The sequence below is a fragment of the Callorhinchus milii genome, unplaced genomic scaffold (genome assembly GCF_018977255.1).
Source record: "Callorhinchus milii isolate IMCB2004 unplaced genomic scaffold, IMCB_Cmil_1.0 Scaffold16, whole genome shotgun sequence".
In the NCBI taxonomy this organism is placed as follows: domain Eukaryota; kingdom Metazoa; phylum Chordata; class Chondrichthyes; order Chimaeriformes; family Callorhinchidae; genus Callorhinchus; species Callorhinchus milii.
Genome location: NW_024704757.1, coordinates 3,817,284 through 3,834,039, shown reverse-complemented (window position 1 = coordinate 3,834,039; position 16,756 = coordinate 3,817,284). Strand labels below are relative to the sequence as shown.

The 16,756-nt window shown below is 49.6% G+C and overlaps 1 protein-coding gene across 4 annotated transcripts; it reads right to left on the bottom strand.

Annotated features, from left to right (window-relative positions):
• Positions 1-3,160: 3,160 nt before the first annotated feature.
• wdr24 (WD repeat domain 24) lies at positions 3,161-15,561 on the bottom strand. Of its 4 annotated transcripts, none has more exons than XM_007904864.2 (10): positions 15,523-15,561; positions 13,488-14,348; positions 11,668-11,845; positions 9,680-10,349; positions 8,138-8,250; positions 7,332-7,450; positions 6,575-6,679; positions 6,046-6,383; positions 5,624-5,808; positions 3,161-5,115 (listed from the first exon to the last, which is right to left on the bottom strand). In XM_007904864.2, the coding sequence occupies exons 2-10, from the start codon at positions 13,966-13,968 to the stop codon at positions 4,947-4,949; spliced, it is 2,358 nt and encodes a 785-aa protein (XP_007903055.1). In that variant the 5' UTR covers positions 13,969-14,348; positions 15,523-15,561; the 3' UTR covers positions 3,161-4,946. The 4 variants fall into 4 exon arrangements, with proteins under 4 accessions (XP_007903055.1, XP_007903054.1, XP_007903057.1 ...); XM_007904863.2 differs by having other exon boundaries at positions 15,498-15,539; XM_007904866.2 differs by having other exon boundaries at positions 6,046-6,380; positions 15,498-15,539.
• Between the last annotated feature and the right edge of the window lie 1,195 nt (positions 15,562-16,756).

Below are 16,756 nucleotides of genomic sequence, written 5' to 3'. Positions count from 1 at the left end.
CCCCTAAGCACACAAACCATTCTCTGATGCAAGAGAACAGCTAACTCTTTCTTTCCCCCTAGCTGCTGTAAGTGAGTGACTGACTGCTGAGTGAGTATCTGATAGTCTTTTGGATAGATTCCCTCTAGCTTTTCCTTCCTCAGGCACTGTTCTTTCAGATTGCATAACTATAACTGTGCACATTACAGCTCTGTTCTGGTCACACAGTATCACTGGTAAATTGTATGTGTGTTGTACAGACTTGCGGTTTCTGGGGGTGAGAGTTTATTCACAGCTCTTCTGCTTTAGAACAATGTGGAGGTTTGTGGCCTTGAGATTGTAAAGCCCTTCTATTTGAATGATTTCTTCCACTCATTGGAATTTCTGTGAGAACACTGGCTGGGATCGCAGAGTGTTGAGCTCTTTGGCCCTCATGCTGTACTAGTTATGGTGTGAAAGGCAAGATACATAGGAACAATTTCAGGCAGAACATCATTGCTCCCCCCTGGCCTCCTTGCCCAGCTAGAGTCCTGTTGTTAGTTGCACTACTGATGGTTTGTTAGCAGTGCTCTTGCACTTTAGCACACCATCAATGTCAATGAACAAAATAAGCTTCTCGCAACTGACCAGTGCGATGGTAACTGGATCACAAGTGCTCTGGGAGTGTTGGTATTGGGTTTGTAAACCATTCTGAGGTTGGGATGTACAGTGTGTAAAGCTAACTGAACACAAGCTGTATATTACTGTACATTGTACATTAATTTTATTGCATGGAATTACATTTGTACAGTTCAAAAAAAGTTCAGTCCATAGATAAATGTATTATAATGTACACTTAAGGAGTATTGCGTATACAATGATTGCACTTTGAACGTGGCAGCAGCTGGCACCCTCCTGCTGCAGATCACCGACCACAGGGCAGGAGGTTGTCCACTTTCCTAACGCTTTCTAACTGAAGCTTTGAATCTTAACTTTCATGTTTCAGACAATTTTGAAAGTACTTTGGGTGAGTGTTGTGTTAGAGAAAGCTTCCCCACCAGGCACCCTTTTTTTTAAATGAGCTGAATGGAAGAATTGTGATTAACTCAACATCCTTTTGTTTTGTTTTTTTAACAAAAAAAAGATTGTTTTTGTTCAGCGACTGAGGGCTCCTGATCTATCTGAAGCGACTGAGCAGGAGTTTCTGTAACTGGCCGTATGATGGAAGAGGACCAGTATATCAGTGTATATCAGTGACTATCAGTACCTTGCATGGCCTGAGGTATTGCAGATTCATCTCCCTAAGGCCTACAAATCACAGAGTCAAATGTACAAAGATTTTGTTAATATCCATAAAAATGCAGATGTTGATCCTATTTCCCCAGAGGTGTGTTTGAAGGTGTGGCTGAGGAAAGGCTTTGAAGCTGATTGATGCACTACAGCCGCAGGTTTCCCTCCAGTTTGGGAGTCGGTTCAGAGTGGCTTTTTGTGCTGTAAATATTGTACAGGAGCAGAAAATAACATTTTGTTGATAGATTGTTTCTGATAAAAAGCCATATCAGTTTGTAAAGGTTTTCAACCCTTTTTCGCATGTGGAAACTTAAACTATTCATAAACTGTCCTTTCCTGATCTTTGTACCAAATGTGTAAATTATTTTTGACTATTTATTCTGTATGATTAAGATTTTTTTGTGGTTATTTAATATGCAAAGAAGATGTTGAACTTCCCCATTGGGTTCTTTGTTTAACCTGTAGAGAGCTGTTTTTTATTCTTGCCGATAAACACATTTTAAATAAGCAATAGTGAGCGGATTCCTGTTTCTCCTTTATCCTCTTCCCGAGTGGTGAGTGCCCCTCTCGATCTCCCAAAGTGTGAAGTTGGAGCCATTTTAGGACTAAGTCAGCAGTACCTCACTAACCCCATAAGGAACCTCAGTATATTGCAGAAAGGTGTGAGAATAATGGGATCCTTCTATAGGTGCTCCAGGAAGGTACCACTTAGTGAACAGTGACAGTGCCCACAACTGGACACAATCCTCCAGCTGAGGCCTAACCAGTGATTTGTAAAGGTTCAACATAAAAGCCATAAAAGCAGCTGAATGTGGACAAGATGGAAGCCATATTCCTCATCTCCTGTCAGCGTCTTCACTTTTGTGGATCTGAACTCCTCAACCTCCCTAAACTCTCCTTTGCAGTCACTGAACCAGTGCGCAGTGTAGGCATCTGGTTCGGCCCCCAGGTGTCCTTCCTTCCCCACATCCAATCCCTAACCAGGACGGCCTTCCACCTCCAACTGTAACTTATCCCAAATGAGTCGAAACCCTTGTGCATGCGTTTGTCACCTCCCGCCTGGATTACTCAAACACATTCCTTGCCGGTCTCCCCAGCTCCTCTGTTCAAAACATCCAACTCATTCAGAACTCTGCGCCTGCAAACTGACCTGACCAAACTCCGTACCCACATCTCACCAGTCCTGGCCCAGGCTCCACGATCGACTTCAAGATCCTCACACTCGTGTTCAAATCCCTTCACTCTCTGGCACCTCCCTACCTCTCCGACCTGCTCACTCCCCAATCCACCACCCGGTCCCTCTGCTTGACTGGCACCGGCCTCCTGCTCGTCCCTCGCACCACCATTGGAGGTCGCGCTTTCAGCCGCTACGCCCCGAAACTCTGGAACACTCTCCCTCAATCCCTTCACCTTGCCCTCTCATTCCCCATTTTTAAGTCCCACCTGAAAACCTTCCTCTTCGACCGTGCTTATGGCCACCTCCCCGACTCGGGAGTCAGGCTTTGCCACTCTTGCGTGCTCTGAGATCCTACCTTACATGGAGGGTGCTATATAAGTGCAAGTTGTTGTGTAACTTCCTTGCTTTTATGCCTCCATTTATAAAGTCAAGCATCTGATATGTTTTTTTCTTAACAGCTTTGTCAACTTGTCCTGCCACCTTCAATGATTTGTGTATGTGAACCCCCAGGTCTCTTTGTTGCTGCACCCCCTTTAAATTTGTACAATTTATCTTATATTACTGTTCCTCAGTCCTCCTTAAATGCATCACTTCACACTTCTCTGCATTAAATTCCACCTGCCATGCGTCTGTCCCTGTCTATGTCAGGCCGGCGAAATCCTTTAATAAACCTCCACATTACTGGACTCTAACCCCACCTCCTGCGCCCACCAATAAAAAGTAAAAAGAAACAAGTCAAGTAAAGAACAAACTTTATTTCATTACAATTTGTAAAATAATAGAAACCCTTTTGGGCTGTGAGGTTTTCCTCACTTGTGGAATGTGTGTAACTATATACAACATCCTTGTATCAACAAACAAAATCTCAAAATGAAGCCACTAAATGGAATTCACTACAATCAAAGTAGTTTATCCTGAAATCTCAGGTTCAGTTTGTTTCTGAACTGCTGTGTCTGCCTTTCCCTTTTGTTAAAAAAAACTTCCATTTCAGCCCATTACAATGAGAGGACAGACCTGTGAGCAACACATTATATATCCTTTTGCTTAAACTCAGTAGCTGGCAATGGCAATATTTTTTTATTGAGATTTCTAACAAGATTAAGAACTGCAACTGTCCCATATGGTGGTAGATCTATTAAATAATTAATCACTCTAATGTGTATTGCTGCTTTGTGGCATAGATTATACCCACTGGATATTCAGCTCTTGGCTCAAAGTATTAAGGGTGAGAGTGAAACAGGCTCTTTCCCAGTTGGAGTTGTACCCAGTGCAAAGATCAAATCTTTACAATGCTTTATGCAGACAAGAATGTTTTGAACACTTTAAGGTACATTTGTTGACTGCCAGTAGGTGTTACCTTCCACGAAAGCCTGTGAATTGGCACCAACAGGAGTGTGCTGACTTTAGACTGGGTTTGGGAAGGAAATCCCCAAACATTCAAAATGGCCAGGGCGAGTTACAAAATCAAATTCATATCACAGAATTCGCTCCCTGGTCAACGAATGTTGGATGTAGAAAGTTTGGGTTCTCCTTTGTCTTCCCCGCAGTATATAGCACAGACATTAAAAGTTGATGTTTCCCCCTGAAGTGGATGTGACCGATGTGGACAAGGCACAGAGATTCTAAACACAGTGAATCATCTCGATGGGGCATGAACTTGCAATTGGCCAATGGATTACACCATATAGGATACCCTCCCTGAGACCCCCTCCCCAAGGCTCTGAATCCCCAAGGCCACTCAACAGGAACAGAGTCTCCCCACAACTCAAACCGCTCAGATTTTACTTTGCTGCAGATTCAAACCCTTCACTGTTTTACTCATAATTCCCCTTTGCTACTGTACATATACTTACCTTATACAAAACAATATGAAAGGCAACTTTAGAGATATGTCAGCACTCATAAACTTTACACAAGTCTCTACGTAACTATTCAATTGGGGAGACACAAGGTTAGTCCTGGGAAGGTTGGTGCCTGCTGCCTGCACAAGATGGAAGCGAATGGAGAAAGACAGCAAAATGCCAACACCAACCCTGCAATGGTGTCAGTCACTTCAATAAGATTCTTGTTGTTTGGAATCTAAGGATCAAGTTTCATCTGTAAACATCTGGACAATGGGTGAATGGTGCATTCATCACTAGGAAGGATATTTACTCAATAAGCAAGTCATTGTGTTAGTGCGGACCATCAGATAGATCTGTAGTGAAATCCCTTTTGGTAATTGATCCGAACAGATAGAAGCCACTGAGGCAGAGAAAGAAAATGGGTTTTGTGTCCATGCAAAATTCCAACGCATCTTAAAACAATTTGCAAACAGATAACACAGCAACAGTTTTTCCATTTGACTAGTTAAAAGAATTTCAGGGTAAACTATTTAACCTTTAATGATTATTCCTTGTTGGGGCTGGAGCTTGTTGTTGATGTGTATAAAGTGTTGGGAAACATGGCAGAGAGACTCACATCCAGTGGGAGAGCAGTTGTTGTGCTGGGCTGGCACTGCCAGGTGCTGGCACTGCCTGTTTCAGGTGTATTCACACAGGTGGCCGCAGCCAGCCGGGCAATGGGATCTAGTCCTCAGCCAGTTCATGATGTGCTGCAAGTGTCCCCCGTGGCTACACCCCTGGCACCAGACAAACAGCCCTTTCACCACCTGGTGGCAAACAGCACACATACTGGCACACTGACGGCACCTGGAAGAACAACAACAACACTGGTCAGACAGTCATGGTGCTTTTGTGACTCTCCTGTGCTACCTGCACACAGGCCAGTTATTGTACAACTTTAGTTCCAGATTTCTTTGCAAACTCCAAAAGCCATTTGTATTAGAAACATTCCAAAGCAATCACACAGAATTGTCAATTGTTATATTATGAAAAAAATTAACAATGTGATAAGGTGTTATATAATAATAATCCTTGCATTTGATATAGCAGCTTATCATGTCTTTGAGACGTCTCAAAGCGCTTCACAGAATATACTGTAAAGTGAAGTGTATTTTATGGGTGAAATGCAGGAGCCAATTGTGCACAGCAGTATGCAATTCATATCAAATGCAAGGAATATTATTATTACATGAGATGGGGCAGGGGAGGTGGGAGATCGGGGGAGATAGGGGCGTGGGGAGTGGGGTGCTCAAGCTGTCAGTAAGATTGGGAAGGTTAAATTCAGCTCCTCTCCCTCGCTGCAGTTACTGCCTACCTGTCACAGATCCAGCCCTTGCTGCTCATTGGCCGTTTACAGTTACTACAGTTGATGTGCAGGGTGGTGGATTCCTGGTTTAAGCAGTTGATGGAGCTGCACGTGCTCAGTTTGATCACTTGGTTGGAGACGTTCCACAGTTTGAAGCGCTGCAGCACGTCGATGTAGGAAGTGTACCAGTGCTCCTGGCGAGACAGGCCAACAGGCAGCTTCAGTCAAAATCGTTCAGCAGTTTCCCACAGAAAGGTTCAGTACAAAAGCTTTACCCGAGCAATGGCGTGTGTCAACACAGCTCAATAAACTAACTAACGTGTTAACAGTGCCCCATAAAACTAACAAACAAGGCAATGGAAGCTTTTAAACCTCATCTCAAGATTAATATGGATATAAAAACAGTTTATAGTAATTGGAACAAGTCTTACTTGTGTCTGCTCATCAATTTCCTTGCGTATTCGGTCACCGAGTACAATGAGGACTGACACAGCCATCTGCACATCTCCTTGCTCTGCATAGTAATGCAGCATGTCTCTGACCAGTGGGTTGAAGTAATCGGAGGGCAGGAAGGCATCGTACAGAGGCTGAGAGATTAACATCAGGGAAAAGGATTCGATGGGAGTTAAGCACACGGTCTCGGCTTCATTGCCGCTGACGTGTGGAGAATCCACTTTCTCCTGCAGGTGGTCCGGCGCCAAAGGGTTATCGATGATCTCATGCCGGAGCGGGAATGCTTCCTGAGGGAGAACATAATCCTGCTCCTCTGCTGAGAGAGAAAGAAGAAAGGCATTAGGCCAGGAAATATTACACTAAAAAGACCAGGAACATTGAGTACACACCTCAAACCCCGTGTTTTCAGTGGGGAAAAGCATAGCTGATGTTACTGATTGTGCAGTGGAACAGGACCAGAGCTAAGGGAAGCATTGGGAGTATTTTGCTGAACGTGAGCACACTCACCAGGAGCGTTCTCGTGGTCGACCATATATAAGTCATCTTCATCTCCTTCCACATCTCCAAAGAAGTAATCAGCTGGCACGTCGCTGCCTTCAGTCTCCTCGTTCTCTAAAGCACAAAAAGAGCAAGAGAGCAATAGAATCAGCAACACAGGGTGGTGAGGCAGAGTAATACTACTAACACAGGGTGGTGAGGCAGAGTAATACTACTAACACAGGGTGGTGAGGCAGAGTAACCAACACAACAAAAGTACATTTGTATAGCTTCTTTCACATCGGGAGGATGTCTCAAGGTGCTGGACAATCAGTGTTTCGGACCCGAGCTGGGAGTCGGGATCGGGGAGGGTAGAGGGCAGTGGGGGAAGGAAAAAAAAAGAAAAGGAGGGTGATCGAAGGCACGGTCGAAGAGGAAGGTTTTGAGACGGGTCTTGAAGGAGGAGGTGACGCGGAGGGATTGGGGGATGGAGTTTCAGAGGGTGGGGGCAGAGTGGCATGAGGCCTGCCCGGCAATGTCAGGACAGCAGTGGTCCTGGAGTCGAGGGTGGAGGCAGAGAGATCAGTTGGGTGTTATCCACATACATGTGGAAGTTAACCCCATGCCCGAAGATGATGCCACCAAGAGGGAGCAAATAGATATGGAAACGGAGGTACCAACAAGGTGGTGAGGCAGAGTAATAATACTAACAGCGATGAGGCAGAGTAACGCAGCACTAACACATGACATACCATCGAAACAGCGATGAAACAAATGACACAAATACCTTCATTTGCAGTAATTAAAGGGTTGGAGGAATCTAAATGATTACTCTCTTGCCAGTTCTCCGACTTCCCTCTCTCCAGCCTGGCCTCGTTCCCCAGGGCGGCCGAGATCTCCTTAAAACTAGGAACAAAATAAACACAAAGTCTCAAAAAGCAGAAAGTGAGAGTTCCCTGCTCTAGCTATAGTGTTCTGTATGCTTTGACGATAGTCCAGCCTTCCTCTGGGATGCTACCCCATGTGAAGGGTGCTATATAAATGCAAGTTATGGTTGTGTCAATGCCTAGGGACTGTCCAACCAGAGAGACACTGGGTCCCTCTCCCTTTAATAATAATAATAATCCTTGCATTTGATATAGAGCCTTATCATGTCTACAAGATGTCTCAAAACGCTTCACAGAATGTACTTTAAAGTGAATTGACTGCATATTTTGTTGGTGAAAAGCAGCAGCCAATTGCGCACTGCAGTGTCCCACAAACAATCGTGGATCGAATGACTAATTTATTATTAATAGTTTACCGTCACGTGTTGTCACAAGGTCTTTCACCTCTGCAGCTGTGGGAGTGCACCCCAGTTCTCTTGGCAGGGAACAACAGCAAAATAAATTACTGGATTATTAAGCACTAAAGACACAAACTAGGAATTTCCATGTTAAACGAAGCAGAAAGGCCGAGCCGGGAACCTTTCCTCGGTGAGATACGTGGAGCTGCTGGATTCCCAGCTCCGCATTCATCAGCCAGAACCATAAACAGTGCCCTCGCCAGACTCGGAATTCTCTGTCGCTCGTGCTCTCCCACTTTCTGTCCTACCTGTTCATTAGAGGCAGGGCTCCACTCTTGCCGATACTCTGGTTCAGGTTGACAGGAGCGATGGCCCCTGGGTTAGAGTAGACAATCCTCAGCATTGTCCACGTCTGAGCCACCTGGAAGCAGAGGAGGAAGACGCACAATAAAACCCTGGCTCTACGACAGGCTCATTACATCGGAAGTGTCAGCAAACAGTGACACAGTGTAGCTGGACAGACATTCAAATTCCCCTTAATCTCAGCCACAATACGCTAATTCTCACCTCAGGCACCGACCGTAATGACCCATACAGACAATCATTCCAACTCACAGAGCCAGCGAAGCAGAGCCTCAGTGTCTTGTTCTATCCCCAACTCTCCTTCAAACTCTCCTCCCCCTCCCTCGGCTTTCCCTCAGCTCCACACCTCGCTTAGCTCCACTGCTACCTCTCCCCCCAGACTGCCGAAATGCTCATTCATGCTTTAATAACCTCCAGGCTTCACTATTTCAAGGACCCTGGCTGTCAGACTCCTTAGCTCCTCTCTGTACAAGCTGCAGACTATCCAACACTGCAGCTTGTGTCCTTTCACGCACCGGGCTCCGCGAGTCCGTCACTCCCATCCCCCCAGCTGCATTCTCGGCTCAGCAAACGCGGGGCTGCTTCACTCCCTGTCGAATCAGCCCACCATTGTTGGTCAGCAATTTTGCCTTCCTCTCTGAACTCTCTCCCTGAGGGGAGCTTCATTTTCTCCTTGGTCTCCGTGACCCGTTTTACCTTGTACACTCCACCTCAATGAGCCAGTCCAGAACCTTGACGTCTTTTTTGACCCTCAACTATCCTTTCTACCCCACATCTGCGCCATAACCCGCTCTGCCTTCCCCCACCTCCACAACACCGCCCAGTTCTGCCACTGTCTCACACCGCAGGCGCTGAAACCCTCATACACGCTTTCAATACATCGAGGCTTGACCAGGCAAACTCCTTGCTTGTTGGCCTCCCCAACTCCTCCCTCCATAGGCTGCAGACCATCCAGAACTCTGCAGCCCGTGTCTTTTCCCGCACCAGGCTCCATGACCCTATCACCCCCATCCTCGCCCGACTCCACTGCCTTCCCATCACACAGAGGATACAGTTCAAGATCCTGGTTCTCACCTTTAAAGCTCTCCATGGCCTCACTCCTCCCTACCTCTGCGACCTCCTAACTCAGCGGGCTCCGGCCTGCTCCATGTCCCCCACCTCGCCCACCCCACCATCAGGCCTTCAGCCACTCTGCCCCAACCGTCTCGAACTCCGTCCCGCAATCCCTCTGCCTCGCCTCCTACAAGACCCTCCGCTTCGACAGTGCCTTTGATCATCCTCCTTCCCGCCCCCCCCCCGCCCTCCACCCTCCCCGATCCTCAGCTCGGGTCCGAAACACTGATTGTCCAGTGCCTTGAGACGTCCTCCTGACGTGAAAGGCGCTTTACAGACGTAATTTTTTTGTTGTTGTTATATACAGGAGAGGAATCGTGAGCGCAGATATGGGGTGCTGCCACCCCGAGGTGGTTCTGTATATCGGATTGTACCTGGAAACGGTACAACTCTTTGGCCACTTTGGCGTTGTGGTCGCAGAGCTCTGCCAGTGGCCGGCCAGTCAGGATGTACTGCCGCGCCGTCTGCACGAACCAGTCCATGGAGTTACTGCCGGCCTCGGTCTCGAACACGCTGAGAGCGCTCGACACATTGGCAAACTGTTCCGATAAATCCGGCTTCTTGAAGAAGAAGATGGGGTAGCGTCGGTCTCCGCCGTACGCCTTGTGGTTGGAGTCGGTGGAAAACGGGCTGTCTTTGCCGGCGAAGGCCAGGTCGCCAAACAGCCCGTAACACAGGCCCTCGGGGTTGGCCCGATCGACGGGCCGACTGGCGTCCCGGAACATGTGCTGGTATAGCGTGCTGTCCTTGGACCCCGAGAGCAGGTAGTAGGGCTCGTGGATGTGACGCCACACGATCCCCGTGGTCACGTCCTTGTGCTCCTCGAACATGGCGAAGGGAATGTACGGCCGGCGGACGTCCCACACATAGATATTGTGATCCACCATCATGGAGCAGGTGGCCAGGTGGTACTTCATCTCCGGGCGCCACTTGACACGCGCCACCGAAGCGATGGTCTGCACGCAGTAGATCTCCTTGGCCCGCGTCGTCGTCATGTCCCACACCTTTACCATTTTATCGCGGCCTCCGGTGGCCAGCCAACCCCTGCAAGCCACAAACCACACTGCGCTGTATCACTGACCGCCACGGTGAATTTCAATGCAAACTCCTCAATCCCACCCAGAGAATTCCAGACAAAAACTACAGATAATAATAATAAACCTCACGTTTGATCACCTAACTCAGCGGGCTCCGGCCTGCTTCATGTCCCCCTCCTCGCCCGTCCCACCATCAGGCCTTCAGCCACTCTGTCCCAACCGTCTGGAACTCCGTCCCGCAATCCCTCTGCCTCGCCTCCTACAAGACCCATCTGAAGACCCTCTGCTTCGACAGTGCCTTTGATCACCCTCCTTCGCACCCCCACCCTCCACCCTCCCTGATCCTCAGCTCGGGTCCGAAACACTGATTGCCCAGCGCCTTGAGACGACCTCCTGACGTGAAAGGTGCTTTACAAATGTAATTTTTTTGTTGTTATATACAGAAGAGGAATCGTGAGCGCAGATATGGGGCGCCTTATCACCTCGTTGAGACATCTCAAAGCGTTTCACAGAATATATATATATACATTTGGGGCAAAAGGTGGCAGCTTTGTCCCACATGGATTGAGTGACTAAATTATTATTATTATTTTTGAAGGAATTATACCCCCTTAATAGCGATCCGCCGATCAACTAACAACCAGAATCCTACTTGGTAAACAGAGGCGTGTGGAGTAAGGAAACTTGCCTAAGGTTTTGCCCTTCCCGGGAATTGAACCCAGGTCGTCTTGCATGCGAGGCGAGTGCTTTAACCACTAAACTACAGGACTCCAGATGTGGAACTCAGTCAGGTTGGGACACTTTTTTAAAAAAGAAAAATAAATATCCAGCTTTTTTTTCTAATTTTCTCCCCTCTGGCACCTCCTCTGCTCCTGGCCTCTTCCCATCCCAAGCCCCGGAGGTAAGACCTGCATGGACCTGGATTTCCTACCAGCGGGCTTGTGTTCCGTACACTGCAGCTCTGGCCACTACACCATCCGGGTTGTCCTGGTTTGGACACTTAAGCATGGTGATAAATAAATAAAATAATAATGATTTGGTCACTCAATCCATGACTGTTCTGGGACACTGCTGTGCGCAATTGGCTGCTGCGTTTCACCCTCAGAATATACAGTCAATTCATTTTACAGTGTATTCTGTGAAGCAGTTTTGAGACTTCTCGAAGACGTGATAATGCGTTATATCAATGCAAGGATTATTATGTGTCAGACACCCGGGCTGACCAACAAATAAAAACAGGATTCCACATGTTTGACAATGTCAACCATCTTGGCTCTAAATGCCCCGGAGTGCTCGCTCGTGCTCGCCCGCCCTCCCTCGCTCACCTGTCATCTGGGTGCCAATCACAGCAGAATACGGGCCCGTTGTGTGCTGTAAACATGCGCTCGTATCTGTCTGGGCGCCTGATGTCCCAGATCTGAACATTACCATTTTCAAACGAAGCAGCAAATGTGAAGTAATCTCTGATGCTGAACTGGACATCGCGCACACTCTCTGACTGACCTACAGAAGACAAGAGTTCCAATCACAAGGTTAGAAATGACATGCTCAACCTGGCTATTTATCTGACAACAACAAATTGCATTTATATCAAGCCTTTCACGTCAGGAGGACGTCCCAAGGCACTGGACAGTGAAGGATTTGCACCTGAGCTGTGGGCTAGAGTCAAGAAGGGTGGAGGGCAAGTGGGATGGGGCTGGGAAGATGGTCAAAGAGGAAGGTCTTGAGATGGGCTTTGAAGGAAGCAAGGGAGTGGTCAGGGGTTAGGATTTCCAGAGGATGGGGGTGGAAAAGTTGAAGGCCCAACCTCTAGCCTTTCTGCCCCCACCAAGACTTATCAGCACACATAAAATGTAAATGAATTAACCCAGAGGAAGCCAAAGATGGCAAACACGGCAAAGGTGAGTAGTTCGATTGGTCAAGCTGCATCCACCTTGGCAAACGATTTGCAGACACTCTGGACAGAGAGGTGCTGAGTTAGCCCAGGGCGCAGCGTTAGCACATTAATGCTGAGCACAGGAACAGGAATGCACCCAGTTTCAAGTTCCACTCTGCTCAGCTCCTCTCTGAGCTGCTGAGTACACAGACACATCAGAGCTCCATCAGAACTCCTTGAAAAATTTCCTGGTGTTTGGAATGCAAACTCTTGCCCTGGAGGAACACACCTTGCTTACCTAAACAGAAGAGTATCAGACGCAGGTTGGTGAGAGCCAAGGCTTGGGGCCCCCAGAGAGTGTGCTGCTGGAGTCTAACCAGTTAAAAGCACACAGTGTGTTAAACACGCAGGAAGTTATTGGCAATGGAATAATTTCCAGAATACAAACTACACAAGAAATGATACTGAGAGACATTGACATCGGATTACAACAACAACTTGCACTTATACAGGGCCCTTCAACAACAACAAAATTATATTTGTATAATGCCTTTCACGTCGGGAGGATGTCCCAAGGCGCTGGATAATCAGTGTTTCAGACCCAAGCTGGGGGTCGGGATTGGGGAGTGTGGAGGGCAGTGGGGAAGCAGGGTGGTCAAAAGCACGGTCGAAGAGGAGGGTCTTGAGATGGGACTTGAAGGAGGCAAGGGAGGGGGCAAGGCGGAGGGACTGTGGGATGGCGTTCCAAAGAGTGGGTGCAGAGTGGCAGAAGGCACGCCCGCCAATGGTGGGGTGGGCGAGGCGGGGGACGTGAAGCAGGCTGGAGCCCGCTGAGTGGAGGGAGCGGGCAGGTTCCTAGGGAGATAGGTCGCAGATGTTAAGGGAGAGCGAGACCGTGGAGAGCTTTGAAGGTGAGGACCAGGATCTTGAACTGTATCCTCTGTGTGATGGGAAGGCAGTGGAGTCGGGCGAGGATGGGGATGATCGGGTCGCGGAGCCTGGTGAGGGAGAGGACACGGGCTGCAGAGTTCTGGATGTCTGCAGCCTGTGGAGGGAGGAGTTGGGGGAGCCGACAAGAGTTTGCATAGTCGATGGATGTTATGAATGCGGGTATGAGGGTTTTGGCGGCCGGTGGTGTGAGATAGTGGCGAAGCCGGGCGATGTTTCTTCACGCCGGATGGCGTCTTGGCGCACTTAATCTCAGAGCCATTAGTTAGTGCTGAGGAGGTGGCCGGTGCTGCCTTTCCCTGCAGAAACTGGGCCTATTACCTGAGAAGGTGCTGACAGACTCTCTCTTCCTGAGGTCGAAGCATTTCATGTAGCCGTCCTGGGAGCCGCTCAGCAGCATGTAGCCCTCGGTCGGGTGGAAGCAGACTTTATTGACCGTGCGTTTGTGCTCGGTGAACAGCTGGTCCTGCTTGTTGCGAGACGGCTTCCCCAGGTTCCAGGTCACCACCGCACCGTTGGTGGCTGCCGTGGCCAGCAGGTTCTCCTCCACCTGATGCCACACCACGTCGGCACAGCTGAAGTTGAGGGACAGCTTGCGGCCCACACGCAGGTTGGCTTTCTCCACAAACTGCTCCTCCTCCACCGAGTAGATCTTGAAGATATTGCGTCCGGCCACCACTACCTGGGCGGCGTCTCTGCACACGCTGATGGCGTTCGCTGGCGCGTCCAGATGGCAGAACATCGTCCGACCCGTGATGGTCACCCCGCTCAGGGCCGTGGTCACCCGCGACATCTTCTCCATCGCGGAATATACTGCCAAAGTGCAACTGGGAAATGGGGTTTAGGATCGCGTCACCGACTTCCCTCAGTCTTGCCGCGCCTCAGGCTAACTCAGCAGATTGAGCAGTCTCCATTTCGTCCTTTTATTGGTAACTCAGCACAACGAGGAGTCACTTCCTGTCAGAGAGACCGTCACGGCTTGGGCAATGCAGACTGCCATTATCTCAGTTTTTATCAGTTACCATTTCCTTCAGACTCGATTACCCTCGTTTATTCCAGGAATTCTTCACTCAGACTTCCCCTGGATGCTCAATACCGACGGTTTCCCAGTGATTCTGTTCCAACGCAGAGCCCAGAAGCCACAAATCCCGGAACTCATGCAGATTTCAGTGCAATAAAATTCTGAAAGAAAAAAGTTTGAACAAAGTGATTAATAAAAATCTCTTTTAACCAAATATGTGGTTACCTCACCCCAATACCGATCAGTGTATTTCTTGTTGCAAATACTGTACAATGATTCACAATCTCTGGGTAATTGCGTGTCAGCTTGGCTCAGTGGTAGCGCTCTCGCATTGTCGAGGTGACGTGATGCTACCCCACGTGAAGGCCGCTATACCAATGCAAGTTGTTGTCCTTTTGGATGAGATGTTAACCTGAAGTTCCGTCTGTCGGTTCACGTGGACATTAAAGATCCTATGGGGCTATTTGAAAAGAGAAGGGAGTTTCTCTCACCCGATGTCCTGACCAACAATCCCCCAAAATAAAACTGATCACTCACTTCAAGGTTGTTTGTGCGACATCACTGCGCGCAAAACCGGCTGCCGCGTTTGCCCACAAAATACACAGTTACTACACTCTACAGTAAATCCTGTGAAGTGCACTGAAGAGAAAGCGCAGTCGAAGAGGAAGGTCTTGAGTCATGATTGGGAAAGGGGACCCAACCCCTAGGGCTCGAGGGAGAGAGGTTCATAGTTTGGGGGCGGAGTGGATGAAAGCGCAGTCACCATGAGCCTTACTGGGGAGACAGAGAGGGTCCCCAGGGGAGAGACAGAGACAGAGAGGGTCCCCAGGGGAGAGACAGGGAGGGTCCCCAGGGGAGAGACAGAGAGGGTCCCCAGGGGAGAGACAGAGAGGGTCCCCAGGGGAGAGACAGAGAGGGTCCCCAGGGGAGAGACAGAGAGGGTCCCCAGGGGAGAGACAGAGAGGGTCCCCAGGGGAGAGACAGAGAGGGTCCCCAGGGGAGAGACAGAGAGGGTCCCCAGGGGAGAGACAGAGACACAGAGTGTCCCTCAGGGGAGAGACAGAGAGGGTCCCCAGGGGAGAGACAGAGAGTGTCCCTCAGGGGAGAGACACAGTGTCCTCAGGGGAGAGACAGAGACAGAGAGTGTCCCTCAGGGGAGAGACAGAGACAGAGAGTGTCCCTCAGGGGAGAGACAGAGACAGAGAGCGTCCCTCAGGGGAGAGCTCGGGACACTGACCGCAATCAGCACACACACAGACCCTGTCCCCTCCCCCACCCCCCGCGCGGCCGCGGCACCGACTCGCTCTCACCTTCCCCCCACCCTCGGCCACTCACCGGAAGTCTCAGCCCGAGACCGGAAACCGTCCCGTGCGCGGCTTCCGTCCGTCACACACAAACACTGGGACCAAACGTTCCGCCTCCGCTTCCTCTTTGTGCGCCCGCGGCCCACTCCCTCCCTCCCTCCCTCCCTCCCTCCTCTGCCGCTCCCCACTCTCTACACCCGGACCCGCGCCCCCCTCACCCCGCCACCCCCCCCTCCCCCACCCCGCGGGGTCATGTTCTCAGGAGAGGAAATTTGCGGGGCGGAACTACACCTCCCGGCATGCCCCGCACCGCGCGGCCGCCCACGTGATCACGACGGTCGCCCCGTCACGTGCTCAGTAACCGTGACAACCGGCGATCAACACCAGCGGCAGCAACGACAACAACTGGTTTATAAAGCGCCTTCACGCGGGATAGCGCCTCAGAGCGCTTTAAGTGGATCCAAACCCATACCTCCCATCGACCTGTGGAAATAACAGCGATACATCGTCAATAATAATAATAATCATAATAATAATCTTTGCATCTGATGCGTCGCCTCATCACGTCTTCGAGACGTCTCAAAGCGCTTCACAGGACACTCTGTAACGTGAACTGACTGTGTACCCCACAAACAGTCGCGGATTGAAGCGACGAACGTCAGTAGCTGTTTACAGTCCCGGGGAGTCCTGGCGCTGCTGGACAGGCGCTGCCTCCTCCTGTCACTGCCCAATGTCACTGCCACCCACAGTCGCTGCTCACCTTCCCCTCCAAACAGAGCTGATACACTCCGGGCGACTAACGTTGGGGGCATTTAGGAAATGTGGGAAGGGATTTTTTTCGACACCGGGTCTCAGTGATCAGAGCCTCGTTTCGTTGATCTCAGTGCCAGTTCCAATCCTTCACTGAAGATGGATGTCGTGCTCTCTGTCCTCCATCACAGTAACGCAGCGTCGGTATTTCATTTACGAGTCTTGCGTTTGCTATCGTGCGCTCTGTCACGTCAGAGGGACGTCTGAAAGCGCTTCACGGGATTTACTGTGAAATGGAGCGACTGTGTCGCACAACTGTGCACAGCAGCGTCTCACAAACAGCCATGGAGTGAGGGACCAGTGTTATTTGGGGGATTTTTTTTCTAATTGCGAACTCAGTCCAGCGGCGGTTATTGTCTGGCGACGAGTTGGGGGTCACCCTGACACACAGAGAAGGTGACTCCCTCGTGATGTGAACCTTTTGAGAGCTTTTTGCACAGGAGCTGTCACTGCCG